The sequence below is a fragment of the Caloenas nicobarica genome, chromosome Z (assembly GCF_036013445.1).
Source record: "Caloenas nicobarica isolate bCalNic1 chromosome Z, bCalNic1.hap1, whole genome shotgun sequence".
In the NCBI taxonomy this organism is placed as follows: Eukaryota; Metazoa; Chordata; class Aves; order Columbiformes; family Columbidae; genus Caloenas; species Caloenas nicobarica.
The window spans coordinates 42,094,883-42,118,523 of NC_088284.1; the positions used below are offsets into that span (position 1 = coordinate 42,094,883).

Sequence of the window (23,641 nt, forward strand, 5' to 3'; positions counted from 1 at the left end):
TTGTTCGATGACGAACGTGAGGCACATTAAGCATACAGCTCACGTTAATTATTTTGAAAAGAGTGGGTGCTAGGTTCTGGAATGGAAGAAGCCCAGTCCCCAGCAAGAGAATAGTTCTCACAGAGACAAGCGAACCCCCAGGAGCACCACGCCGAGTCTTCATAAATACACGCCGGTACCACTTGTAACTACGTAGTTAGACTAAGAAATGCAGTCCTGTTTGTCGCCGGACTGTGATTCTACACCGAAAACTTCAGAGCAAACACAAAAACTTCTTGCGCAGAAAGTTAATGGGCGACCTGTGCCGGGCTTGCGGCCGCACCGCTCGGGTTGCGGCGCCCGGCGCCTGCACACAGGGCTGGGAGCTGCAGAGGCCCCCGCGCCCCTTCCCTGCGGCAGGACAGCGAGGGCGGGCGCTGTCGCCAGCCCCGCAGGCCCCCGGCGCGGTGAGTGGCCCATCCTGCCTTCACCGCCCTCCTCCAAGCGGCCCGGCGGCGCTGTCCGTCGCCTCCGGCCACGGCTCCTCCTCCTCCTGCCGGTCGGTCCCAGGGCGCAGGGCTGACATCACGCCCGGGGTTTCCATCCGACCGAGGGAGGGGGAGGCTCAGCGGAGCGGCAGCATGATGGCGGCGGTCGGAAGGACTTAGGAAGCGGCGGCGGAGCAGAGCGGCGCAGCGCCCACTCTGGTTCTCCCTCCCTGGTTCGGGGCCCTATTGTTCGATCCGGCGAGTGAGCCCACCGCGCGGGGCTGCGAGGGGCCGGCGGCCAGCGGGAGGAGCGGCGGCCTAGGCCCTGCCGCGCTTGCAGCCCCCGACCCTGGGCTGCGGCACGAACCTCCCCGTGTGGCGTAGCGCAGCCTCGGGCCGGGGCGGCCCTGAGGGAAGGCCGGGCCGGGCGCACGCAGGTAAGCACAGGCCCGCCATGGCCTCTCTCCCTTTCGCCGGCCAGGAGTGGTGTGGGTTCCGAAGATGGAATGGGGGCGGCCGGTGCTGAGGAGATGGGGCCCCGGGACCCTGTCGGCCAGGTGGGAATGGATGCCCAAGATGGGCCTGGGTTCTTAGGCCTGCTCGCTGTTTCCCGCGGGAGGAGGGAGCTGCGAAGGCCGAGGCGGGCAGCCGGTGTCTAGCCGCTCTCGCTGGCTCCTGCGGGGGGAGCCAGTGCCGAGCCGCCCAGGAGGCTGGAGAACGGCCGTGGCTGTGCTGTGGCCATGGGGGGCGCCGGGAGAATCGAGCATGGAGGACAGCTGCGGCCTTGGGGACATGCGAGGGAGCCTTGGCCGGGAGTGGCACTTGTGCAGGCCGCGCCGCTAGCGGAGGGCCCGCTCCGAGGGTGGGAGGCAACGCTGGCCCCGGCTCCCACGGGAGCACTGTGGGGGTGGGCAGCACTGTGCGGGAGCGCAGTGCGGACGGCCGGGGCGAGGATCGCCGCAGAGCCGGAAGCGGGTGGCTGGGAGCAAGTTTCGCCGCCGCTGGAGGTGTTTCCCGGGGTTCAGAGGGTACTGGGCCCTGGAACGAGGAGGTGCTTTGTACGCGCGGGAGGGCAGGCGGCAGGGAGCTTGCTGCCGGGCGGCGCAGAGCGTGGGCTTGTGGCCGGGCTCCGGGGAGCCGCCCGGCGCTGCTTCGTCGTCGTGGGGTCCCCGACCTCGCTTCGCGGCCCCTCGGGATTACAGGCCTCCTTTCTATCACTTTCCCCTCCCTCACCGCCTTTGTTTGCTGGCCGGAGTAGCCCAAGCGTCTGAGATGGTGCGTGAGCGCAGGGCATTTCGCACCCCGGAGCGAGGCTCCCCCGCCCTCGGATGAGCCATGCTTTGGGCGGTTGCATGTTAGAGAGCACCGCGGGGCAGGCAGGCAGTCATCAGGCGAGCCCCTAAACACTTTCACACCACTAAATCTGTGAGAGGGGCTGCACTTTATCAGCGAGTTTATACTTGCAGGCCATTGACTGCGAGCCCAAACTTTCTGTAGTTGCACCGGATACTGCAGTGATGTGATTTAAGATACTCTTGTGTGTGAAATAATGATCATTCCATCTGTGGGATCTTGCTTGTGTGATTTAGTGGAGACAATTGTTTTAAACAGGATAGTCTTTATCTTCCTGCCTCCGCCTACAAGTGCATGTAAACGTTATATGTGTATCTGGAAATGCTTCCACTATGTTCTGTGCATGAAATACTTTTTACTAAGCAGATCTTAGCAGAACATTAATATCTGTGGTTTTTACCTACATGTTCGGGTAGGCAGTTTTTCTTTAAAATTTAGATCTACTTCTCCTGAAGCCAGTACTGTAGCAAAACTTAAGCCACAAGGATGCAGACATGCAGTAAACTGTTCTTCTCTCAATGCTAAAGAGAATATAGTTTCATAACATTTCATATTCTGCAGCTAGTAGTTCAGCAGAAATTGACATCTTTATAACATCATCAATGAAAAGTTGCATAAAGGAGCATAATGACCTGTATGCCGGAACCCAGCTGCAGTCAACAAGAAAGCTAGACAGGTCTTTCCTTTCACACATTTTGTGTATTTAATTTAGTTTTTTCATTTTTTTAAGCATAACTAATAAAAAGATCTGTACTTCTCGTGAGAAATTTTTTTTCTATTTTTCATAGACATCAGGAGAGATTTTAATTGGGGGGGGAGGGTTACAAGAACATGGTGCTAAAATGATCAACTATGAACAGATAATACATAAAAAACTATTTTTCAGTTAAAAACATGATGTCAAATGTGATTTATTCTTTCACGGTTAGTGAAAGACCAAGTTATTTTTGGTATCTTTTTAGTTGAAAACATACTTTCAAATTGTGTTAACGTTTTCCTTTACTATTTTAGGTATTTTTGGGATAAATCTTGCATACTTCCAGAGAACACTAGAGCAAACACATCACCTGGAAAACCTAAAGTACCAAGAAGGGGATTCTTGATATCCACCTTGTAACCTGAGTGGACTTATACTTTTAAACTTATTAATATTTACAATGAATGGGCACAGTGATGAAGAAAGCGTAAGAAAGAGTAGTGGAGAGTCAAGGTAAGCACTTCCTCGTTTTTGTTATTCTTGGCTGTGTATTCTCCTATATTTTGTTTACTAAAGCTGGTTTATATTTGAACTTGGTGCCAAAGCTTCCTGGTTTGCAAGCAGACCATAGTTAGGAGGTCTGGATGTGCTTTCTTACAGGTGCCTCATCTGCTTGTTACATTCACATCACTTCAGCTAAGAATTGTAATCATCTTGTATACACCTTACTTAATAAACCTTAAATAGTATTAAAACCGCGTTAGCATCCAATAGAACAGTACTATTCTTTTGAGGAAAAAAAAATATCTGAAGTGTCAAAAGCTGATGTATTGGATTAGAATGTTGAAATAAAGCTACCGTCTATAAAGTTGTACGTGTATGTGTTGTATAAAACCCTTAACTAGACTGTCTCTAAAGGTGGAGCAGTGGGCTGTTCATTTTTGGTTTTGATATAGAGTACTTCATGATTATTTCCTTTTTAGAGCTGTCAGAGCAGTATAAGTAAAAGTGCTAACTTGGTTTTCTGAAGTGAAAGTACAGCTTCCAGCATCTTTTGGTGGTGTTTTTTTTGGTTAGTGGTGTGTGTTTTAGGGTTTTTTGATGGTGGTGGTTTTGTGGGTTGTTTTTGTAATTTAAAAAGAAGTATAAGTCCTCTAATGTTGAATGCTAGTCTTCTAGCATTCACATGTTTGGAAGAACCTGATTAGAACTTCCTTGCATCCATGCAGGATGTGAGCCAATTTGTAGGGGTGGATTTAAGCTCTCTTTCTGGAGCAGTGCTAAGTTCAAACAGTCCTTCCTGTGCCAGAAAGTTTAGATTTCTAAAACTGGAAATATGATGAATGCTGAAGGGTTAATAAGTCAAAGTAAACTTGCAAGTAAAAGGTGGTTTTAGACTTTCAAGTGGTTGGTTGTGACTGGTGCTGTTATTCTGCTCATCTGTCTTCCTGCTTCTCTTTCTGATCACAGCCTGTTGAACCAGTTAGCTGATTCTGTCAATCAGAGGGACATAAAACTATTTTCTGTGGACTTCGTGGAAAATAGCAGTTGAATAGAAAGAGAGATAAATTACTGCCTCAAGTGAAGAAATGCAAGAAGAACATTAATTGCCAGCTAATCAGTCAGCACATGCTGGCCATTGAGCTTGCATGTAGCAAAGTGCATGATGGAGTGGGAAGAAGGGGAAGAGATAATTGTTTAGGTAACTAGGTGCAAATGACAAGGAAATCTATGAACAGTAAAACTAAATAAACTTTAACTTTGAAGTTTATGTCAAGCTTCCTGTTATACAGAGAAATGTTCTAGAAATACAGTAAACTTTCAACACTATGAATTATTTGTAAGGCCTGATACGTAATCATTTCTGAAGATTTCTGCTTTCAGTGAAGTTGATACTGTTCCAGTTAGCAAACAAATTTGGAGTTTCTTCTAGTAGGGGGCAAAATATTCGTGATTACTTAAAAGAGAAAAAAAGCATTGTCAGGTGAGAAGAGAAGCGTGAACAAATAAAATGATGTGAGCAAGGCTAGTCTTCTGAACTGTAGGACCTCCAACAAACATGAACTTACCAGAGATACTGGCTGATGATTTTGTATGTGAATTTTCTTACTACTTGAAACCAGCCACCTTGCTAAAGGTATGTGGAAAACCTACTTTGTATTGAACTGTGACTACCCATAAATACCAGTATATCAAAGTTACTTAACAGCCGTAGCAAGTCCTAAGACTAAACAAGCTAAACATCATGAAGTTCCATGAACTTCATTAAAAGTAGGTATGAGGAAGATGCATAGTACTCAAAACCTGATACTTGCCTATGAAGCAGGACTTTGGACTTCATCTTAAATGTCCTGCTGAACACATATTAAAGCTTTAAAAAGTTTTAAAATGCTAAAAACCTTTTTCCTAGGCTTGTATTGGCCATTAAGTCCATAGTGTAATTCACAGGCAGGTCTTGGAAAGCTTATTTTCATATTTGCCATGTATTATCAGGAAACTTTTTTGCAAATGAAAGGTGAAAGCTTTCCATTTTAAATGATGGAACCCTCTTCTGTCTAGCCTGGTTCTATTATTAAAATAATTATTGCAAAAGGAGTGTGACACAGAATATCTTTATATGACTTGTCCCTGTTGTTTAGTCTTCTTTCCTTCTTCTTCGTAAGTTTCCGGAATTCTAGATAGTTTTTATTTGAAGAAGAATTACTTTAGGGAGCTAGTACTGCAGACAGATAGCTAACTGTAACTTGGGAAGTGTTGCTTTATTTAGCCTTCAAGTCTGGAAATGTGAATTCTACAGAATGGAGGTAGACATCAGTAACAAAGTATGTTTACGAACCTTCTAGTGGTCCCAGTGCATTCAGAATGCTAGGGGGGGAAGGGGAACAAGTGAGGAAAGCAATTGAGAATTGCTGCTGGGAATCAATTGTAAAGAAGATCAAACTCTGAAGAATTCGTAGAAAAGAAGAAGAGATGAAGGCCAATCCAGTGATAATCTGAACAGCAGCATTGATGATGACTACAAGAAATCTTTGAAACTTTTGTGTCAGTTTGCAAATTTGACACTTTACAAGTACAGTAAAGCCATTCACTTCCCTTTGATGTCTGGTGTAAACTTCCGTGGCTGTCATTCTGGAGTGACAAGCTTGATAACAATTAAATACAGCTTGATGTAGGGGAGCTGTCATCATCCCTTTAGAAAGTTAAGAGAAGCAGTGTATCAGGGCTGGATTAACAAAAATTCATGGGTCTTGTGGATACTGCATTGTGTTGTTTTACAGAAACACCATGATTTGCAGAAGTCATGGAAAGCCGTCAGTATTATCAGCAGTAGGAGGGCTGGAGAAAGTCCTGATCACAAACCTTCGAGATTTTTTTTTTATCCACTGGTCACCTTAGTAGTAAGGAATTGTAGCTGTCCTTTACTCCCTGTGACTGGCTGTGAAGTTGGACTATTTTCTGAAGTGTGGGAACGGAATGTCCAGTTTGCCATGCTCCTGCACCCCTTTCCAGCATTGCATCTATTCATCTGTTTAGTAGATGAGCCTTTCCTTTGTTGCAGGTGTTGAGCCTGAAGTTCTATTTTGCTACAAGTGGAAAAGTGCATCTCTTGTGTTTTTGTGGTTGAATAACTGGCTGCACTGTTTGGACTTCCCTTGCTTATTTCAGCAACCTCTGAAGCTGTAGTTCAGTACTAGAACTGAGCATGATGGAAATTGTAGACTAGCATAAACACTGTTATCTAATCTTGTTGCTTGGTGATCTGATTTCTGAGAAATAATTACAGTGGAACCTACTCTCCACTTTCTTGTTTACTTGAAATCACTACTCCAGAATATTTTAAAGTAGCTCAAGGTAAAATGTCACAGATATTGTTCACCTAGACAGCAAGTGAGTGCAGACACAAAAGCTTTATAGCAATACTCTGAGAAGCTGACTCTTAAGGAAACCATCTTTGTGTAGCATTCTTGAAAGCATTCTGTTGCAAACTTGAGTAAATACATTAGAGTTAGATATTAATAAGAAAGCTTAATCAGCAAGGAACTGCGGTTATACCAGAACTGCAAGACGAGCTCCAGGTAGAACAGGGACTGCTGAAGTAAAACATTGGTGCAGATTGAGTAACAAGCTGATTTCCAGTCTTTTTGCTCTTTCTATATTTCCTGCAGAACAAAGTATAGAGGACTTAAGCAAACCTTCCTTCTCCATAGGTAAAAAGGGATGTGCTCAGTGCAGCTTAACTGGAAGGTAGCTGGCTAGAATGTATTGTAATCTCGTCTTTGCAGGAAGCAGAAAGCAGCTGCTTACACCAGAGACTTTCGCCATTACTCACACACCTGACAGCTGATTTTAATAGAAGGTGATAATTTCAGTGGGTTTAATTCGGTTTGTCAATTGAAGATAGTGAAGACTTTTGTAAGTAGGCTTCAATTTACTGTATAAATTCATACCTTCTGTAGGAGGTAAAAAAGATTAATTGAAAGCTGTGACTTCAGGTTCTTGCTTTCAAGAAATGTGAGAGTTAAAACAGACATTCCTCAAGCATATCTGCAGACTTATCTCCATGTGCTGGCTTCTTTTTGGTAGAAGTTTAAGAGATAATAAAAATGTATGTATATGTCAAGAGAGAGCATATACATAAAACACCATACATGTAGAGATAGATACTTAGTGCACAGGAACTCTCAGATCAACAAAAGTAAGCGAATGGTAAAGCTCTTCACTTCTGTTAGCGATAATCTTCTCTTTGGTTAGGGAGTTGCTATTTTATCAGGAATGATCTCTTGCAGAATTAAGTATACTAAAGCATGAGGTGTCCAGATCCAACTTAAAAGCTGCTTTTAACTTCTTTTGGGGAAGAATTCAGATAGAAGATGTATCAAAACCCAAGTGTTGGGTTTTTTTTTTCTAGAAACCTTTCCAACTAAATAAGTAATTATAAGTTTATTATGCAGCTTTCATTGTGCATATGATGTCTAGTTTGGCTTTTGGACTCCTGCTGAGTTTATCCAGGTCCCAGTCTTTGTCTAGCCTAACTGGCTGCCAAATACCTGTTCCACATATTTTAGATGCAGTTCTACCATTCTGAGATATTCAAAATTTTAGCTGATGCAAGCTTTTCACATTCCTCAAAACAGAGTGAGGTTTTGTGATATAGGCAGTGTATACATCAGACCCATGCAGATGGGACCTCTCAAGTGTTGTGGGGGTTTTTTGGTTTTGGTTTGGTTTATTTTATTTTATTTTATTTTTAATTAAATTCCTTTTAATGCTTTTTTGCTGGTTATCTACAAGGAACTTCTGGTAAAGACATCTTTGTATTGCTCCTGTAACCAGCTGCATGTTGAAGAAGCTGTGTCAGATTGCACAACAGAGTAGTAAATCCCAGTGAACTGCTGATACCTTCTGCCCATGAAGGATTTCTGGAATTTCGTTGCTCTCTTAAGATGTGTGACTTCTGGCTCTCAAATAAAGACTTGCAATGTGGTTCATAGGGTCGTGAAGGTTGGTAGGTGATCAGTGTAGTTTTGATACCTCTGCTTTGGGGGAAATCTATAGTAGTGGCAGCAGGTAATAATCTGCATGGAAATAAAATGCATCTCTTTTGGTTCTTCTCCCATATCAGGAAAATTCAGTTGAGTTCATGCTTTGTAATGGCTGAGGAAATAGACAGTAAATAACACTTTGTACCCTGACTTTATATTCTTTGTTCCCTCTGCTTTTTACTGGTGGTGATAAATAAGACAAATCTTCTGTATGCATTTAAATAAAATTAAATAGTTAAGATTTCTTTAAAAATAGAACTAAAAACCACATAGCATTTGCCTAAACAATCTTGCTTTTGAACTCGTAATTTTAAGTTTGGCATTTAGTGTCTGTTACTTCTGCATATTTTGAATGGGCTCTTAATATTTAAATGCTTGTCTTCCTTCAACTTCTGGTTTATTTTAAAAACAAAACAAACAGAACAATGGCAACAAGTCCACTGTCAGATGCTTTTTGAAGACCCTGCACAATTTTTTTTTTTTTTTTGGTGTGTGTGTTGAACTTTATTTTGCTCAAATTGGTATTCTCTTTCCTGCTGTTCTTAGAAGATTCTTAAGGTAGCTTAACCTGATGAATGCACTTGAAATCATGGATTTGGATCCATTGTTAACCTACACCTCACACAGGAGTCTAAATTCTCAACCAGTGTGAGAATTTTTACAAAGTGACTTCTTTTACAATGTGACTTGTGTAGCTTTCCATCTTAGAATTTCTCTTCTTGGTGCCTTGTGTAAATTAGCAGACTTGGTTCCTCCTTTTGTGATCCTGTCAGGGGCACCTTATTTTAAGGGTTAAGTTAGTAAAGCTAAACTTAAGCCATTTGAAAGCAATTAATGACTTTCTGACAGGCTACTTGCTTTTAATCCATTTCAGTGATCTGTTTAAGCCTGTCATCTCCCCAAAGCATTCTTCGGTTTCATTGCCTAAGTATTTATTGAAAACAAACAAACCACAGGTAAAAACAAATGTGAAAAATTCTCCTTTGGTGCTGTCATTAAGCTGCATGGCTTTTCTTGCAAAGTAGTTTGTAAATAAGTACTGCATGCAGGCATAAATTCATCTTAAGTATGGAGGGAGTATCTGGAGACAGTGATTATAAAGAAGAGCAGACAAATTACTTCAGTGTGTCAAACTTCCATACCAAGTAAGATTTGACAAGTGCTGCTGTACAAATTCAACTGCTTGACTTGAGGGCTAGGGATGAGAGAGGTTTCCTGACTATGTATGCTGGAAGGAGCTTCTTATAGACTTCACACCTCAGTTTGTTGACGTGCATGAAACTGTACTTTTTCAGGTAGAAATCCCATCCTGAGAACATGCTACTTGTTTTTGGTATATACTGTTGCATGCCTGCTTCTTCAAGTCATTATTGACAGCTATCTTTGTCATCATTTCTGTGGTTTGTTTGCATGGTAGGGAAAGTGTCTCAGTCCAACAGTACTGAAGAAATCATCATTAGTGCTTTATCTATCATATTTGTTTCTATTTCCATAGCCTTATGATCCTCCACAGTTTTGTACAGTCTTGTGTATTGCTGTCTGTGTTTAGTTTGGGCTTGGTTTTTTGGTTGCTGGGTTTTTGGTTTTGTTTGGGTTTTTTTGTTGTTTTGGTTTGGGCATGGTTTTTTGGGGGTTTGGGGGGGGGTTTATTTGTTTGTCTTTTTCAGTTGAACAAAGTACAGTGAATGTAGTGTAAGGTTTCTGATTCATGAATATCTCTAAACACATAACACTGTTTTCATTTTACTGATTTATTTATTTATTTTAAAAAATATATATAATTTGCCTGGGGAAGAAGGCTTATGTGACACATTCTTAGAAGAGGGACTTATAAAAGCAGGAATTCCATTTTGAGTAATGGAGTGAAATGCCTAAAAGGGCACAAATGGTCTTTAACAGTTAATGTTAGCAAATACTGTACTTTTGCATACATTATATTGACAACATCTCTATTCTGTACCTTAGCTTGCTTTACCCTCTTTCCATCTACACTTCCTATTCTAGTCTTGATAGTGTTTATCATTTCTGTTGGAATTTGATTTGTTGGAAGCCCATTAATCAGTGAGGAAGACAGGAAAAAAAGGAAGTTAAGACTGCAAAATAGAGTTGGTTAGAAGCGGTCAGCAGTACAGGACCAGGGCAAAGGAAATACAGAATGCGACATGATGAAGTAGGGTAAATTGTCAAACACACGTGAACAGTTAACCGAGAATGAAGTCTTGTATGTTAACTGTTTCTCAGATTGTGTTTAAGGTATGCGTGACTTTTCTACCAGAGCTGTTGAATGAAGAAAGTAAGCTTCCACCTCTGGGTTGTCCCACAGAGAGACTTATCTTGACTATGTTCAGAAAGGGTGAAGGAAAGACAGCATAGTCTTAATTTATGGTAGCTGCCTGAAAATAGTAGAGATTTTTCTCTTACTTTCCAGTTTTAATCAAGCTTTTTTGGGAAGAAGTAGAAATGAGGATACAGAAGCACAGGCAAAAGGCTGGTTAAGCTGTACCCAAACCATTTCTTACTCTACCTGAAGTGTCCACAACGTGTTGGGTACAAGTGTCTGCTTTTGGCTTTTGCTGAACTGTTTCCGGTAAAAGCATCTTAAGCAATGGCAAAGACCCTGGCCTGTACAGGAAGAGAAAGTGGCAAAAAATAATGCACTTTGCCTCTCCTTTTCTGTAAGGGGAACTCTAAGGAGCAGGGGACCAGAATTGCTGTTCCTGAGATAATATTTATGTAACAACATCAGACAACAGGTTACAGGTAATTGTGACAGTATTACAGTCCTTTGTTGAGGAGATATTTAGTGTTCCCTGCATCCTACTCCTAGAGATGTACCAGAATCTTGGTAATTAGGAATGCCAGTTCAAGTGATTAATTTTGTGGAGGTCAGTGGTGCTACTTTGCACTAACGGGCATTGCACGTTGCAGGAAGAGTTAGGCAAATTATGGACCCTAGCTAGACTATATCAGATAATACTTAAAGCTCTAGCTAGAGAAGGAATTGCTTATAGACTATGCCTTAAAAAATGCAGCAAAAATTAAGGAACTCCATAGGGAAAGGTGGAAAAGTAAGTGACCGAGAGCGTTGTATCTACCTTCACAGCTATTTTATCCCTGAATTTATGGTATAACATCTTTATTATATAACTTAGGTTCTATTTCTTTAATGCAAGTAAACTGTCTTGATACCAGACAGGGCTTTTTTTGTCTTTAATGCAGCAACTATTTTAAAAGTCAAATTTTAGTACAGTGTGAAATGCTTTTACTTATTATTTGGTTTACAGTGGAAGCTTCCATTGATTTTGCGTAGCAAATATACATATTTCCTTCTTAGATGATATTGCCTTTCCTTTTCTGCTTCAAAGAAGACTAAACCATTTCTGGACTTCTGCTGATAGAACTTGTTAAAAGAAGAGATTACTTGTATTCAAGCTCTGAAAAGCTTGTAGACGTCTCTCAAGCTGATGATGATCGGTTTTGCCTTGTTATAGCTGGCTGTTAGGGTATCCATTTCAGCAGATCAAGAAAATGTCTTCTGAGCTATTAGAAATCTATATGAAACCTCCATATCCTATATCTCTTTTCATATGAACTTCAAAAACTCAGTTATGTTTTTAAAAACTCTGCCAAGCAAACTCTCTAAATTTCCAGTGATGCTGGTAGGCACTGCAGTGTAGTAGGAGTTCTGTATGCTGTTTCCCTTTTTCTTAGTCATGTCAGCAATGCCATGCTCCGTGGGAAATGGGAGAAGGAATTACACCATGTACCAGTTTAAGCACTTGGAAAAATGATTTGGAGTATGTCATCATACAGTGTGGAATGTGTGTGTACTAAAATTGAAAAATATCCAAAAACCCCTTTTCCATTTCAAATCTGTTTAGTTTTTGTTAAATTCTGTGTTGATATGCACTGTTTTATACTTCAGTTTCAGGACAGCGGTCTTAAGAAATACTGCCTGTTCACTCATGTTTGTTCCACTCCTTCATCAGACCTTTAGAATGTTTATGAAAACAGAGACTGTTTTGAAAAGCAGGGGCTGTTGTCTCTAAGTGATGGTACTGACACCACAGAGGGGATTGGAGAGCAGCAACAACGATGTCAGAAAAAATTATTCTTGTAGAGAGCCCTTAGCAACGTGTGAATTTATTGACGAGGACTGAGAATGTTTTCAAAGTGCTTGCATTACTGCTTGTACCCTTGTATGAAGTGTGTGAAAATTGCTGAAACTTAAAGCAAGCAGAGCAGTTAAAGGGAAACTTTAAAGCTACTTGTTCCTGAGGTCCCCCTTTACTGTGAGGAGATGACAGATGTAAATTTTCTTCTTGAATATGTGTGTATGTAAATACGTGCATACTCCTAGTGTTAGCATCTAGAGTACAAGGATTTAATCTGAAATACTGCTCATGTGGAAGAGGGTCATAGGTAATCCTGTCAAAGGGATTACAGACTTATGTTCATTTTTAATAGCCAAGGCTTGCTTAACGTGTCTGGGATAGGGAGAAAGGAAGGCTTCTCTCTGTTATGGTTTTTTAATGCCTTAGTGCAGTGGTCTCCAATATTTGTGTTGGTGAACTCTTATCAGTAAAAAATATTTGAGCATGCACCTCCAGTATATGTATAGTTCATTTATAAATTACATACATGTACTGCTGTACTAACACCTCCATTATTAGACATTAAAAAGAAATAGAAATTTTAAAATTATAAGATAAAGATCTTATCATTATGAGATAAAGATCTTCAGCTAGTCTACAACTACCTGAAAGGAGGTTGTAGCATGGAGGGTGTTGGTCTCTTCTCCCAAATAGCAAGTGATAGGACGAGAGGAAATGGCCTCAATTTGCGCCAGAGGAGGTTTAGATTGGATACTAGGAGTAAATTCTTCACAGAAAGTGCTGTCAGGCATTGGAACAGGCTGCCTGGGGAGGTGGTGGAGTCACCATCCCTGGAGGTGTTTAAAAGGCATTTAGATGAGGTTCTTAGGGACATCGTTTAGTGCTAGAGTTAGGTTAGGTTATGGTTGGACTTGATGATCCTGAGGGTCTCTTCCAACTGCAACGATTCTATGATTCTATTCTAAATATTTGAAAATATTTTCCCTTGTTAATGGCAAAAAACTACTTTTTGCTCTCTCTGAAAAAATTATGATGAATATTCTTACTTATTAAAATTTTGTTTAACAGTGATATGGTGGTTTGAAGGTATGGTTCTAAGTTCAGTTTGTTTTGGTACTTGGTTTTAGTGGGTGGCATGGCTGAAAAAGATACCTCAGAAAGATTCATGGCTCTAAATGAAAGAAGTGCATCCTTAACTGCCCTTACTAAATCATGATAGTATTTTCTTCAATCCTGTCAACTAATTAATGCGAAGGTTTTTCTTAAAATTTGGCTAGTAAATTTCTAGCTGCCTTAGTGTCAGTCGATTCTTGCAAATTAATGAGGTGTTGCAGTTTTATTTTTTTAACAAATGCATTTGAAACCTACTGAAACTTTTTGAGAGATTTTTAAACAGCTTAGAAATTTCTGTCTCCCACCTTTTTAAGTTTATAGATATGATAGTTTTTATAGATGACACACATTGGTTTTGCCAATAAAATCTCATAATTATGGAAGCCTTTCCAAACATGTGTTTTCAAAATGCTCTCTCCATAGCATCAGTTTCTTTTGAAAAGCAGTTGCTTTCTCATTTTTATTATGTCACTTCACCTGGAAGGTATACACTAAGTGTATTTACTTTTTAGAAACTGTCTGCTAGGTATTGTCCTACTGGTGACCACTTGTTTTCACAGAAAACGTCGGCAAATTTGCAACACTTGTCTCTTGTTTTAAAACAAAGAAGCAAAAACCCCAGACCCCACCAAAAACTAATCTTCAAGGTCAGAAATGGTTTTAAGCAGTGAACCTTTCTTGGTACAAAAGGTTTTTATGGTCACTCCCCATCTCATCACAAAGCATTGTAAAAATTTTACTATTTAAAAGTCTTGTTTTCATAAAATTAGCCATATCAATGACATACTTGCACAGTTTGTACACTTCTCGCTTCAGATTGTTTGCTGCAGGAGCTTGCCCATATTTCATCATTGAAACAGAATCTAGCAATACTCTAAGTTGGGTCGTGTTAGAAGCATCTGTACTTTCATACAACCATAGAGCAAACCTTATGCAGTGCATGGTTTGTTCTAATACTTATACAGACCTTTACCAATGTTTTCTATGCATCTTTCAACAACATTTGCTGACAAAGCAATGCATGTGGTATGTTTTTCCCTTGCTCTTAGATACAAGAACCTCAAAAGAGGCTTCTAAACATTTATCATTAAATTTAGTGCAATTTTGTAAAGTACAGCATCGAGTATCACATGCCTTGAAACACTGCTGGGAAAAAAACAGAGGTTTGTTTTTTGTGTTCTGGATGGTTACTTTTAAAATATCTTGCTGATTGTGATGGCTTTGTATTATTGTTAGCTAGTATCCGAAGGCACAATATACACTTAGGGCAAGGTTAACTGTTAACAGTGAGGGATGTAAACACATATTTCAAATAGTCTTGATAACGCAAATTTTTTTGGTCTAACTTCTTGTCAGATGTGATTGTCATGGCTTTTTACCTTGCAATGTGGCTGACAAATTGTACAGGAGAAGAAGTGTCAGCTCCACCATTTTCTTGTTTGCTTGTGCTCACAGTATTAGTGGTACCTGCAGCTGAAAGACTGGCTTCTTAGACGATGGGAAAGCCTTTAGTTAAATCCCGGCATTCCTCTTGTCAGTTAGCAGAAATATGGATTGTCTTTCTCACAAGGGCCGCTGGCTTTCAGAGATACGTTTCTCAGTTAAGTCCTGAGGCATGCTGTGTGTGTGATAATGAGAAGCAATGACTCGTTAAATTTTGCATACTTCAGCACTACATGTGAAACAAAAATAAAAATCCAAGTACACATAACGTCCAGTGATTTTTACATCTATAGCGGGAAAGTTCTTGAAGAGGTTGGTCTCTGGTTGTTCAATCAATAGGATGTAGCAAACTGCTAGTATCTATGCTGAACAGAAATTGCAGCTGAAAACTACTGCTACAGTAGTTCTTCAGTAAGACTTCATTTTCAGTACCCCACTTTTTCATTATGGAGACTGCTGTCCTGGTTTTGTTAAAAACACGACCAGTTTTGTTTTAGTGATTTTTCCTTTCAGCTAAATTCTTCCAGGAGGCTGTACCTTCTGAGTTTTAGCTTGCATGTTTTTCTCGAACACTGTGTATGGTGCTGATATCGCCAAAGTCAAGACCAACGGAATGTTGAAGAAGCTTCAGGTTTAGATTTATTGCTATGACAGCCAAGAATTCCACACATCCCATAATTGAGAGGGACGTGTTTGAGGAGGGGTGAATGGAACAGGTGACTGAAACTGATTAGTACGGAGTATTCCATTCCATAATCATCCTACCCACTATGTAAGAGGGTTATCATGAGGGTCAAACTCTTCTCTTTGACCATGGCCAGCATCTGTAGAGGACCCTGTCTGTCTTCCTGAGATCTGGAAGGCCTCAGGCCCTGCATCCTGTTTCCAGTTTGCTGTGAAGTCCCGCCCGTGACTTCCCGGGGCCGGACCTGCACCTGCTGGAGCCACACCAGCTCCGCACACCCAGCTCCGCCGCTGCCACAGTGACACCAACTCCACATCCAGCATTCAAGATTGGTTTTGTATATTTTGTGTATATATTCCCTATTTATTAGTAGCATTAGTAAAACCCTTTAAACCCTTCCAACTTGAAGTCTAAGTCTCTTTTCCTTCCCTTTTATCTTCCTTATCATCTTTTCCGATCTAAAGGAGAGGGTGGAGAGAGGGTAAAGAGGGTAACAGGGGGCGTCTGCCACAGTTTATTGCCACCTTCCCTTAAACCTTGACAACTGCTTAAGAGACACAGCCTTAAAATGCCACAGAAATATTTTGCTTTTCCATTTTACATTTCAATACTCTTCACATAATGCTCCTTCTGTGCCGCAAACATTTACATATTTTGGTGGCTTTCTTGAATTTAGGAAAAGTTAGTTAGGTCTATGTTTTTGCTTGAATGCTGCTGCTTTCTTACAAGTGTTATTTAAAAGACAAGGTGCTCATTTATATCAGAAGTTGATTGGTAGCCTAGCAAGTTATTAACAGTAGTCTCATCTGATGCCAGTATAAAACTGTTTCTCATGAGAGATTAATAAAAGCAAGAAAAAACTCAGTAATCAAGTCTATTATTACTTTCCATGTGCCTTGTAGATCCTTACCTTTAGAGATAACTATGAAATAAGTCTTAGGCTGAAAATTTCCATTCAAGTTCTGTTTGAATAGGTAAGCTAGTCCTCTTAGGCAATAGAAGGGGTTTTGTGGTGTTGATACAAAAGGTTTTCTTTTAACTTATTTTTTTCCAGATAGTTAGGTTAGGGAATGAGTTTTCTGGTTTTTTTGTTTTTCTTTTTCTTTCTAGTTTAAGAAAAAAATTTCTGTGTAAGCAGAGGCAGAGACTTAATAGAGAGACTGGCTGAACGACGTTCCTTGTTCTTCAGCCTTCTCATGATAACACCTGTTGTTAGTGTAAAATCACTTGGAATAACCTAGTAGTAAGTTTTTCTTTAAAGAAGAAAATCAGTATCATAGTTTGAAATTATGATATATTATTGTTACATGTTGTGAAAGAGTATCATTAGAAGTGCTAGACCAAACTTTTTTTTCTTTTTGGACAGGAAAAGCAAGGACACAGTCTACACCCAGAAGTGTATGATATTTTGATCTTTGCATAAACATGTTCTCTTTTTGATCTTTGACTGCAGTGACTTAAGTGATAAAAATACCAATTTTCTCTCTAATTTTTAAAATATTTTTAATGGTCACAACTGAGCACTTAACCCGGAGTTCTTACTGTAGGTATGTGTTTTGCCTCGGGTTCCCCACTACTGTTACTGTTGGTTCAAATCCTTTCAGTTTCTCAGAGGAAAGTTCTTTGAGGTATAGACTGTTGCAGCTGTTGGGGATTTATAGGTATTACATGTCACACAGTGCTGATTGGTACTGTCTCAACAATGTGCAGTGTATCTTTATTGCTTGTGTTTATGCAGCACGAACTCGTGTATTACTCCATTTCCTACCTCCTTTGCAAACAAGAGCTCTAGTTTCTGGGTTGTAGTACTGTCTTTGTAGAGGTGGCTCCAAGTCAAGATTCTGCTGAAGCTCAGAGTGAAACGTCTTATGAAAGGACATGATGAAATAAACATGCATTGGTGTCCTCAGAGCCAATCAGTTGTGTGTCCTGTGGGCAATGAACAGGAAAGTTCTTCAGATTTCAACTGAAATTAAATCACATCTGTTATCATACCTATTTTTTTGTAGGTGCTGTAGTTGCATCAAGATCTCTGGTAGTATGTGGTGCACATGAGGAAGCATACAGGCAGAAACTCTAGTGTAGTTTCACAAGTCTGCATTAATTTGGATAATTAGAGTTGAAGTAAGCTCTGACCAACATAGACTAGTCTTGTGTGCTTGAACTCCTACAGTGCTTTTTACTAGTTAATCTCAAACTGGTTTTGAGCATGTATGAGTACTGCCATAGCCTCTTAAGATTTGATAAATGTTTTAGCAAGTCCTTGCTGTTTAGCTAGTTTTAAAATTACTTGATGCTATTCAGTTTGTCTTTTCACATTTCTTCATGCTGATTTAACACTGTGGGATAAGAAAGCTTAGTAAGACATTATTGATGCCATGTTCTTTAAATTTTATTTTTCTGTTTTTCTCTGTTCTATATACCAGTTAGCTGTTAGTCTACAGTAGTGACCCTGCATTGTCCTTTGTACATGGTAACATTAGGGCAGCCCTAGGTCAGTTGTGATGAACATTAATATTTGTTCTTTCTTCTTGTTTCTTGTAAATTTCTTTCTCTATCCATCCCTTTTATCTGCAGGTTTGTTTTGTAGTCTTGCATTTATTAATAACATGGTTGAATATTGATTTTAAGGTTTTTAGGCTTGTCAGATGTTACTGTTAGTTAATATGCCGTTGATTGTAGTAGTCTGCTCTTGTCCAGATCAGGACAATTTATTGTGAGAAGAAGTGTTTATGAAGTAGCTCTTATTTTGCTGGTCCTGCTCATAAGCCTAATAGGAATTAATTCCCAGCCTTCGAGTTTTGCTGAGAGCTAGTTGGCAAGATAAAGAGTCTATCCATTTTTGTCTAAATACTGAATATTGTGTGATCCACATCTCTTGACACGTCGGTATTACTTAATGAAGACCTTGGATGATAGCTACCTGATCTCTTTGTAAAGAACAATATTTGTGATTAGTTGAGTTTTTTGCATCAAACTCCAGAACAAATGGCATTATCTACTAAACTTTTTTTCCCCTATCTCAGTCCCTTTGGTTTTGAACTTACCACTTAATTCCTGTGTTGAAGGACATCTAACTGTTTACATTTTTTCATCAACTGCGAGTCTAACTGATGTGACTTTTGCATACTTATCTAAGTAAGCTGTAATTTTTTTTTTCTTTTTCCCATTAGTGTCTCTACCATTCTCTCCTGTAGCTGGTTTACATGTTTCTCATAATGTTGACAAGTTGTTTGACCAAGATGGCTTATTCCAGTGTCAGTTTCCCCTTGCTACCTTAGAAAAGAGATACTTTGTTTTGGTTGCCTCTGGCTCCATGTGATATTGAACCTATGGTTAGCATTGTATTCATGTGTATGAGATATTTTAGATTTGATAATACACGTTAGTATTGCCCTACTTGAGCAAGTGTTGTCCTACATGGAAGTATTTGATTCCCTTCTTCCCAGGTTGCATAGGATTTACGCATTTTTGGTGGCTTTTTGTTACTCGAACTTGTCTGGCTGGTATTCACTTGTACCTCAAGATTTCTTCATGCTCAATTTTGTTGTTTTTCTCTTCATGTATAGTAAGGTAACATTACTGTACAAGAACACTATTACAATTAAAATATCATCAGCAGATTGTCATGCAGTGCCATTAACTTCTGGTAAACAGTTTAAACTCCAGTTATGTTCTGTAGCGGGTGCCCTCCTTTATTTGGCAAATGAGGTTAGTGTTGCAGCACCATGCCTGAAGTAAGACTTTGGTGACAGAAATAGGAAGTTTGTTGCTTCCCAGTTTTTCTCTTGGCAGGTGTGAAGAAACCCAGCACCAGCATGTTTCTCCGTATCTTCCACCTTCAGAAAAAGGAAGCTTCAGCATGGTCCGCTTGTTTCTTTCAAAGCTGGTAGTTGCAGGTGGCTGATTGAGGTGCAGTCTACGGGAGTCTGTTTATAAATAGCTTGATTTTTTTTCTTTAGTGGTACAGTTTTGCTGGTGTTAGCAAAAGCAGAAAGGGGAGCAATTTTGCTTTGTTTTGCAGTTTTAAAATGTTGTCAATTAAGTATGTTCTAGGGCAGAGGATGATCAGTTTGTCCTCTCTCCCCCACCCCACCTCCAGCTGACTGTCAGATGAATCGTGCTGGCAGAGATTGGCTAGGCTTTGATACCAGCTTTTGTTTTACAATTTTTGATTCTGGCTTCATGTTTGCTCTGGTTTTTTAAGTGTTTGCGGTCAATGCATACATAATTTGAAGCTATTTTGCTCTGTGGTAGTATGATTCCAATGTTTTTTCTCATGATATCTTTGAGATATGGTAGTGTTAACCTAATGAGGAATCTTATTAAAGCCTTAACGTGGATACTTTGTGAACTTCTTGTAAAAAACCAAGTATTTCTAAGTTTTTGAGGGGTCATAAAATAAATATTTATCTTTAGTTATGGTGTTTTCTAAGTGTGTTAAATCTAGTGTAAAATGAATATACAGGTGGAATAAACTGGCGGCTCTAGTATATCCCAAGGAAAGTACCTTGGCACAAGTCATACCATCAGTGACAAATCCAGAGTTGTCTGCATGGGGAATTTTGCTGCTATTTTTTTAGCGGAAAAATGTTGTCTGGATAGCTTTTTTCTCTTTTTTTTTTTAGAGAGAGATATGTGTTTCTAAGGTTTGGTTTTTTTTTTTAAGGATTGCTGCTGATCTATAGAGATTGAAAAGAGTCTTTTATACTTTAGTTGGACAGGTTGCTGTGGGCTGGACTTAGGTGTTAAGAGGTGTGTATGTATATATGGGCTTTGATGGAGCTAAACAAGGATTTCGGAGAGAGTTGGAGTGGAAAGTTTGCATGGGAAAGAACCATTTCTACCATTTTTAATTTTCCTTGTTTGACTCCTCCATATTCATTTAAATGTTCTTGCTTTATCTTCTTGGTATAGGTACTAAGGGAACTGACCAAGAAAGGTGCCTTCCTAGATTTGATACTTGCAGAGAGAGTCTTGTGGGAGAAGTGGCAATTGGTGGCTGCCTTGGCCACAGTGACCACAGAGCAGTCAGGTTTAAAATCTGTGGCAACAGGAGGGAAACTTGACAGCAAGACCTCAACTCTGGATATGAGGAGAGCAGACTCAGGTTGCTCAAAGAACTACTTAGTAAGGTTCTCTGGGAAGAAGCCTTTGAAAGTGCTGGCATCCCTCAGTGTTCATCGCCTTTAAAGTACAACCTCCTAAAAGCTCAGGACCACGCAATTCCAAAAGACCGAAAATCTAGTAGGCGAGGCAAAAGGCCAGCTTGGTTGGTAGGAATCTTTTTCTTAAACTACAGTGGAAAAAGAAAGTATGTGGTCAGTGGAAGCATGGTCAGGTTTCATAAGAGGACTACAGAGATGCTGCTCGCCACTGTAGGGAGGAAATTTGTGTGAACAAAGCTCAATTAGAATTGAAGCTGGCCAGTTCAGTGAGGGGCAATAAAAAGGGCTTTTTCAAATATGTTCATGGCAAAATGCAAACTAGAAATATTGGCCCATTACTTGATGAGCATGGTCACCTTATAAACTCTTGAATGTCTTCATAAATGACTTGGACACAGGACTTGAGGGAATACTAAGTAAGTTTGCCGATGACACAAAATTGGGAGAAGCTGTTGACACTCTTGAGGGCAGAGAGGCCCTGCAGAGGGATTTGGACAAATTGGAGAACTGGGCAATCACCAATCACATGAAGTTTAACAAGGGCAAGTGCAGGATTTTGCACCTGGGACACGGCAACCCTGGCTGTACATACAAACCAGGGGACAAGATTCTGGAAAGCAGCTCCACGGAGAAGGATCTGAGGGTTCTGGTTGACGGCAAGTTGAACACAAGCCAACAGTGTGCCCTGGCAGCCAAGAGGGCCACCCGTGTCGTGGGGTGCATCAAGCACAGCATTGCCAGCCGGACAGGGAGGTGGTTGTCCCGCTCTGCTCTGCACTGGTGTGGCCTCACCTGGAGCACTGTGTGCAGTTCTGGGCACCACAGGATAAAAAGTATATAAACCTACTGGATAGAGTCCAGAAGAGGGCTACAAAGTTGGTGAAGGGTTTGGAGGGGAAGCCGTATGAGGAGCAGCTAAAGTCACTGTTTTGTTCAGCCTGGAGGAGACTGAGGGGAGACCTCATGGTGGTCTACAGCTTCCTCACAAGGAAGGGTAGGCACTGATCTCTTCTCTCTAGCAACCAATGACAGAACCAGAGGGAATGGCAGGAAGATGTGCCAGAGGAGGTTTAGGTTGGACATTAGGAAAAGGTTCTTCACCCAGAGGGTGCTGGCAAGAAGAGACTGGACAAGCCCCTCAGACACATGGTGTGAACTGTGGGGTTGTCATACGCAGGGACAGGAGTTGGATTCAATGACCCTTGTTGGGTCCCTTCCAACTCAAGACATTCTATGATTCTGTGATCTTTCTTTTTTTTTAGGTTTCACAAAGAGTATCTGATTGTGCTCTGAATTCTCATTTCTTGTTGATTTTTAACTTTGTTCATCTCAACTTTTTTAATCGACTGCATCCATTTGCGTGCTACCCATTTGTCTGGTCTAGCTTAACAATTTATAGGTGATGGTAAGGCAACTTTTTTTCTTTTAATCCTGTTACCTTGCCAATTATGTAATACCCTAACTTCTTATTGCAGCCGATCAGATGATGATTCTGGGTCAGCATCAGGTTCTGAATCTGGTTCAAGCTCTGGAAGCAGTAGTGACGGAAGCAGCAGCCAGTCAGGCAGCAGTGACTCCGACTCTGGTTCAGAGTCAGGCTCTCAGTCAGAAGCAGAGTCTGACGCATCTAGAGAGAAGAAACAAATTCAAGCTAAACTGCCAAAAGTTGATGGATCTGAGGTAAACAAAACACAAATGAACCCTTTGTGGGAGGGAAATATGATTTAAAAAATTATGCTGTGCAGTTAGTTTCAAGAGCTGTTTTCATTTAGAAACATAAAAAGAGGTAATGAAGTGCTTTTAATTAGATTGTAGCTTAGTTGTGTTAGTGAATGCCTATGCTTAGCCATCTAAAATATAGGGCTGAGTTTCTCGTTGATAAGTACTTGAACTGACCGTATTAAAATTCTTACATTTGTAAGTATTTTGAGTCGAATACTTACCTAAACTTCATTATGCAGAAGCATGTGCTAATTTGCTGGAACTTAGGCTATATGAAGGTAAATATAATGTTATTTATGATTTTTTTTATGTTTCTCTTATGCTTAGTTTCCTTGTATCGATACATGACTGTATAAAAAATTCAAGCTTACATACAGTTGGCTTTCTTTATCAAGAAGTCACCTAAATTCAGGAAAAAGTGGTGTTTAGAAATTTCTTAAATCCAGTGGGCCAAAATTACTTGCACTTTCCCATGTTATATGGACTTAATTGGGGTGGTAGACCATATTTATGAACAGTAGTCATGTATTAGTTACCACATGAATTTAAGACTGTTAAGGATTCTCTGTTATATTTTTTGTTCATGTTCTTCAGTATTACTGTATGAAACAAAAACATATCAGCTAAGCGATCTGAGAAGATTTATTTGGGTCAGTTTAAAAATTTACTTTATAAATGTTTTACCTTGACAATACCTACACAGCTATTGTTAAACGTCCTATAGAAACTGTCCTGGCAATTATTATATAACATTCTGTTTTGCAGAAATCTTACTGCTTTAAAAAGTTATCTGATACTATTAGTGCGTGCAGTATTTTGCAGTGGATTTTTTCATTGGTAAAGTTAACATCATTCTTAATAATGATGCTACTCAGCAAAAGTAAATAAGTGGTAAACTTGAGACTTTCAGTATGTTTAATTGACTCTTGTATCTCCATCCAGTTTTGGAAGTCTAGTCCAAGTATACTTGCTGTGCAAAGATCAGCAGTGCTCAAGAAGCAACAGCAACAACAAAAGGCAGCTTCATCAGACAGTGGTTCAGAAGAGGTGAATAACATAATTTAGATTTTTTAGATGTGAACATGCCCATATCATCTCATATGTTAGAATAAAATGACACAGAGCCAAGTTATATTCTCAAGTGTGTGTAAAAGCCTGGTTTTAGTTTATAAAAGTAACATTCAAATAACTGACATTTTTATAAGGAGAAATAGAAATCTCTCTAGTGACTTGTTTTCAAGTGTGTTGTGCCAAAATTATAGCAGCCTCAATTATGTGGTATTTTTAGGTATTCCGTGATGTATGGCCAAAATTTGCAAGCCACACAGTACTGAC

The 23,641-nt window shown here is 40.2% G+C and overlaps 1 protein-coding gene across 4 annotated transcripts in view; it reads left to right on the forward strand.

Moving 5' to 3' along the window:
* Positions 1–551: 551 nt before the first annotated feature.
* Positions 552–23,641, forward strand: part of CHD1 (chromodomain helicase DNA binding protein 1) — a 60,670-nt gene continuing 37,580 nt past the window's right edge. For all 4 annotated transcript variants that reach the window (XM_065655835.1, XM_065655834.1, XM_065655836.1 and 1 more), the window contains exons 1-4: positions 552–904; positions 2,832–3,030; positions 22,060–22,264; positions 23,249–23,353. In XM_065655835.1, coding sequence (XP_065511907.1) covers positions 2,978–3,030; positions 22,060–22,264; positions 23,249–23,353 — 363 coding nt within the window. In that variant the 5' untranslated portion in view covers positions 552–904; positions 2,832–2,977. The remainder of the gene's footprint in view (positions 905–2,831; positions 3,031–22,059; positions 22,265–23,248; positions 23,354–23,641) is intronic.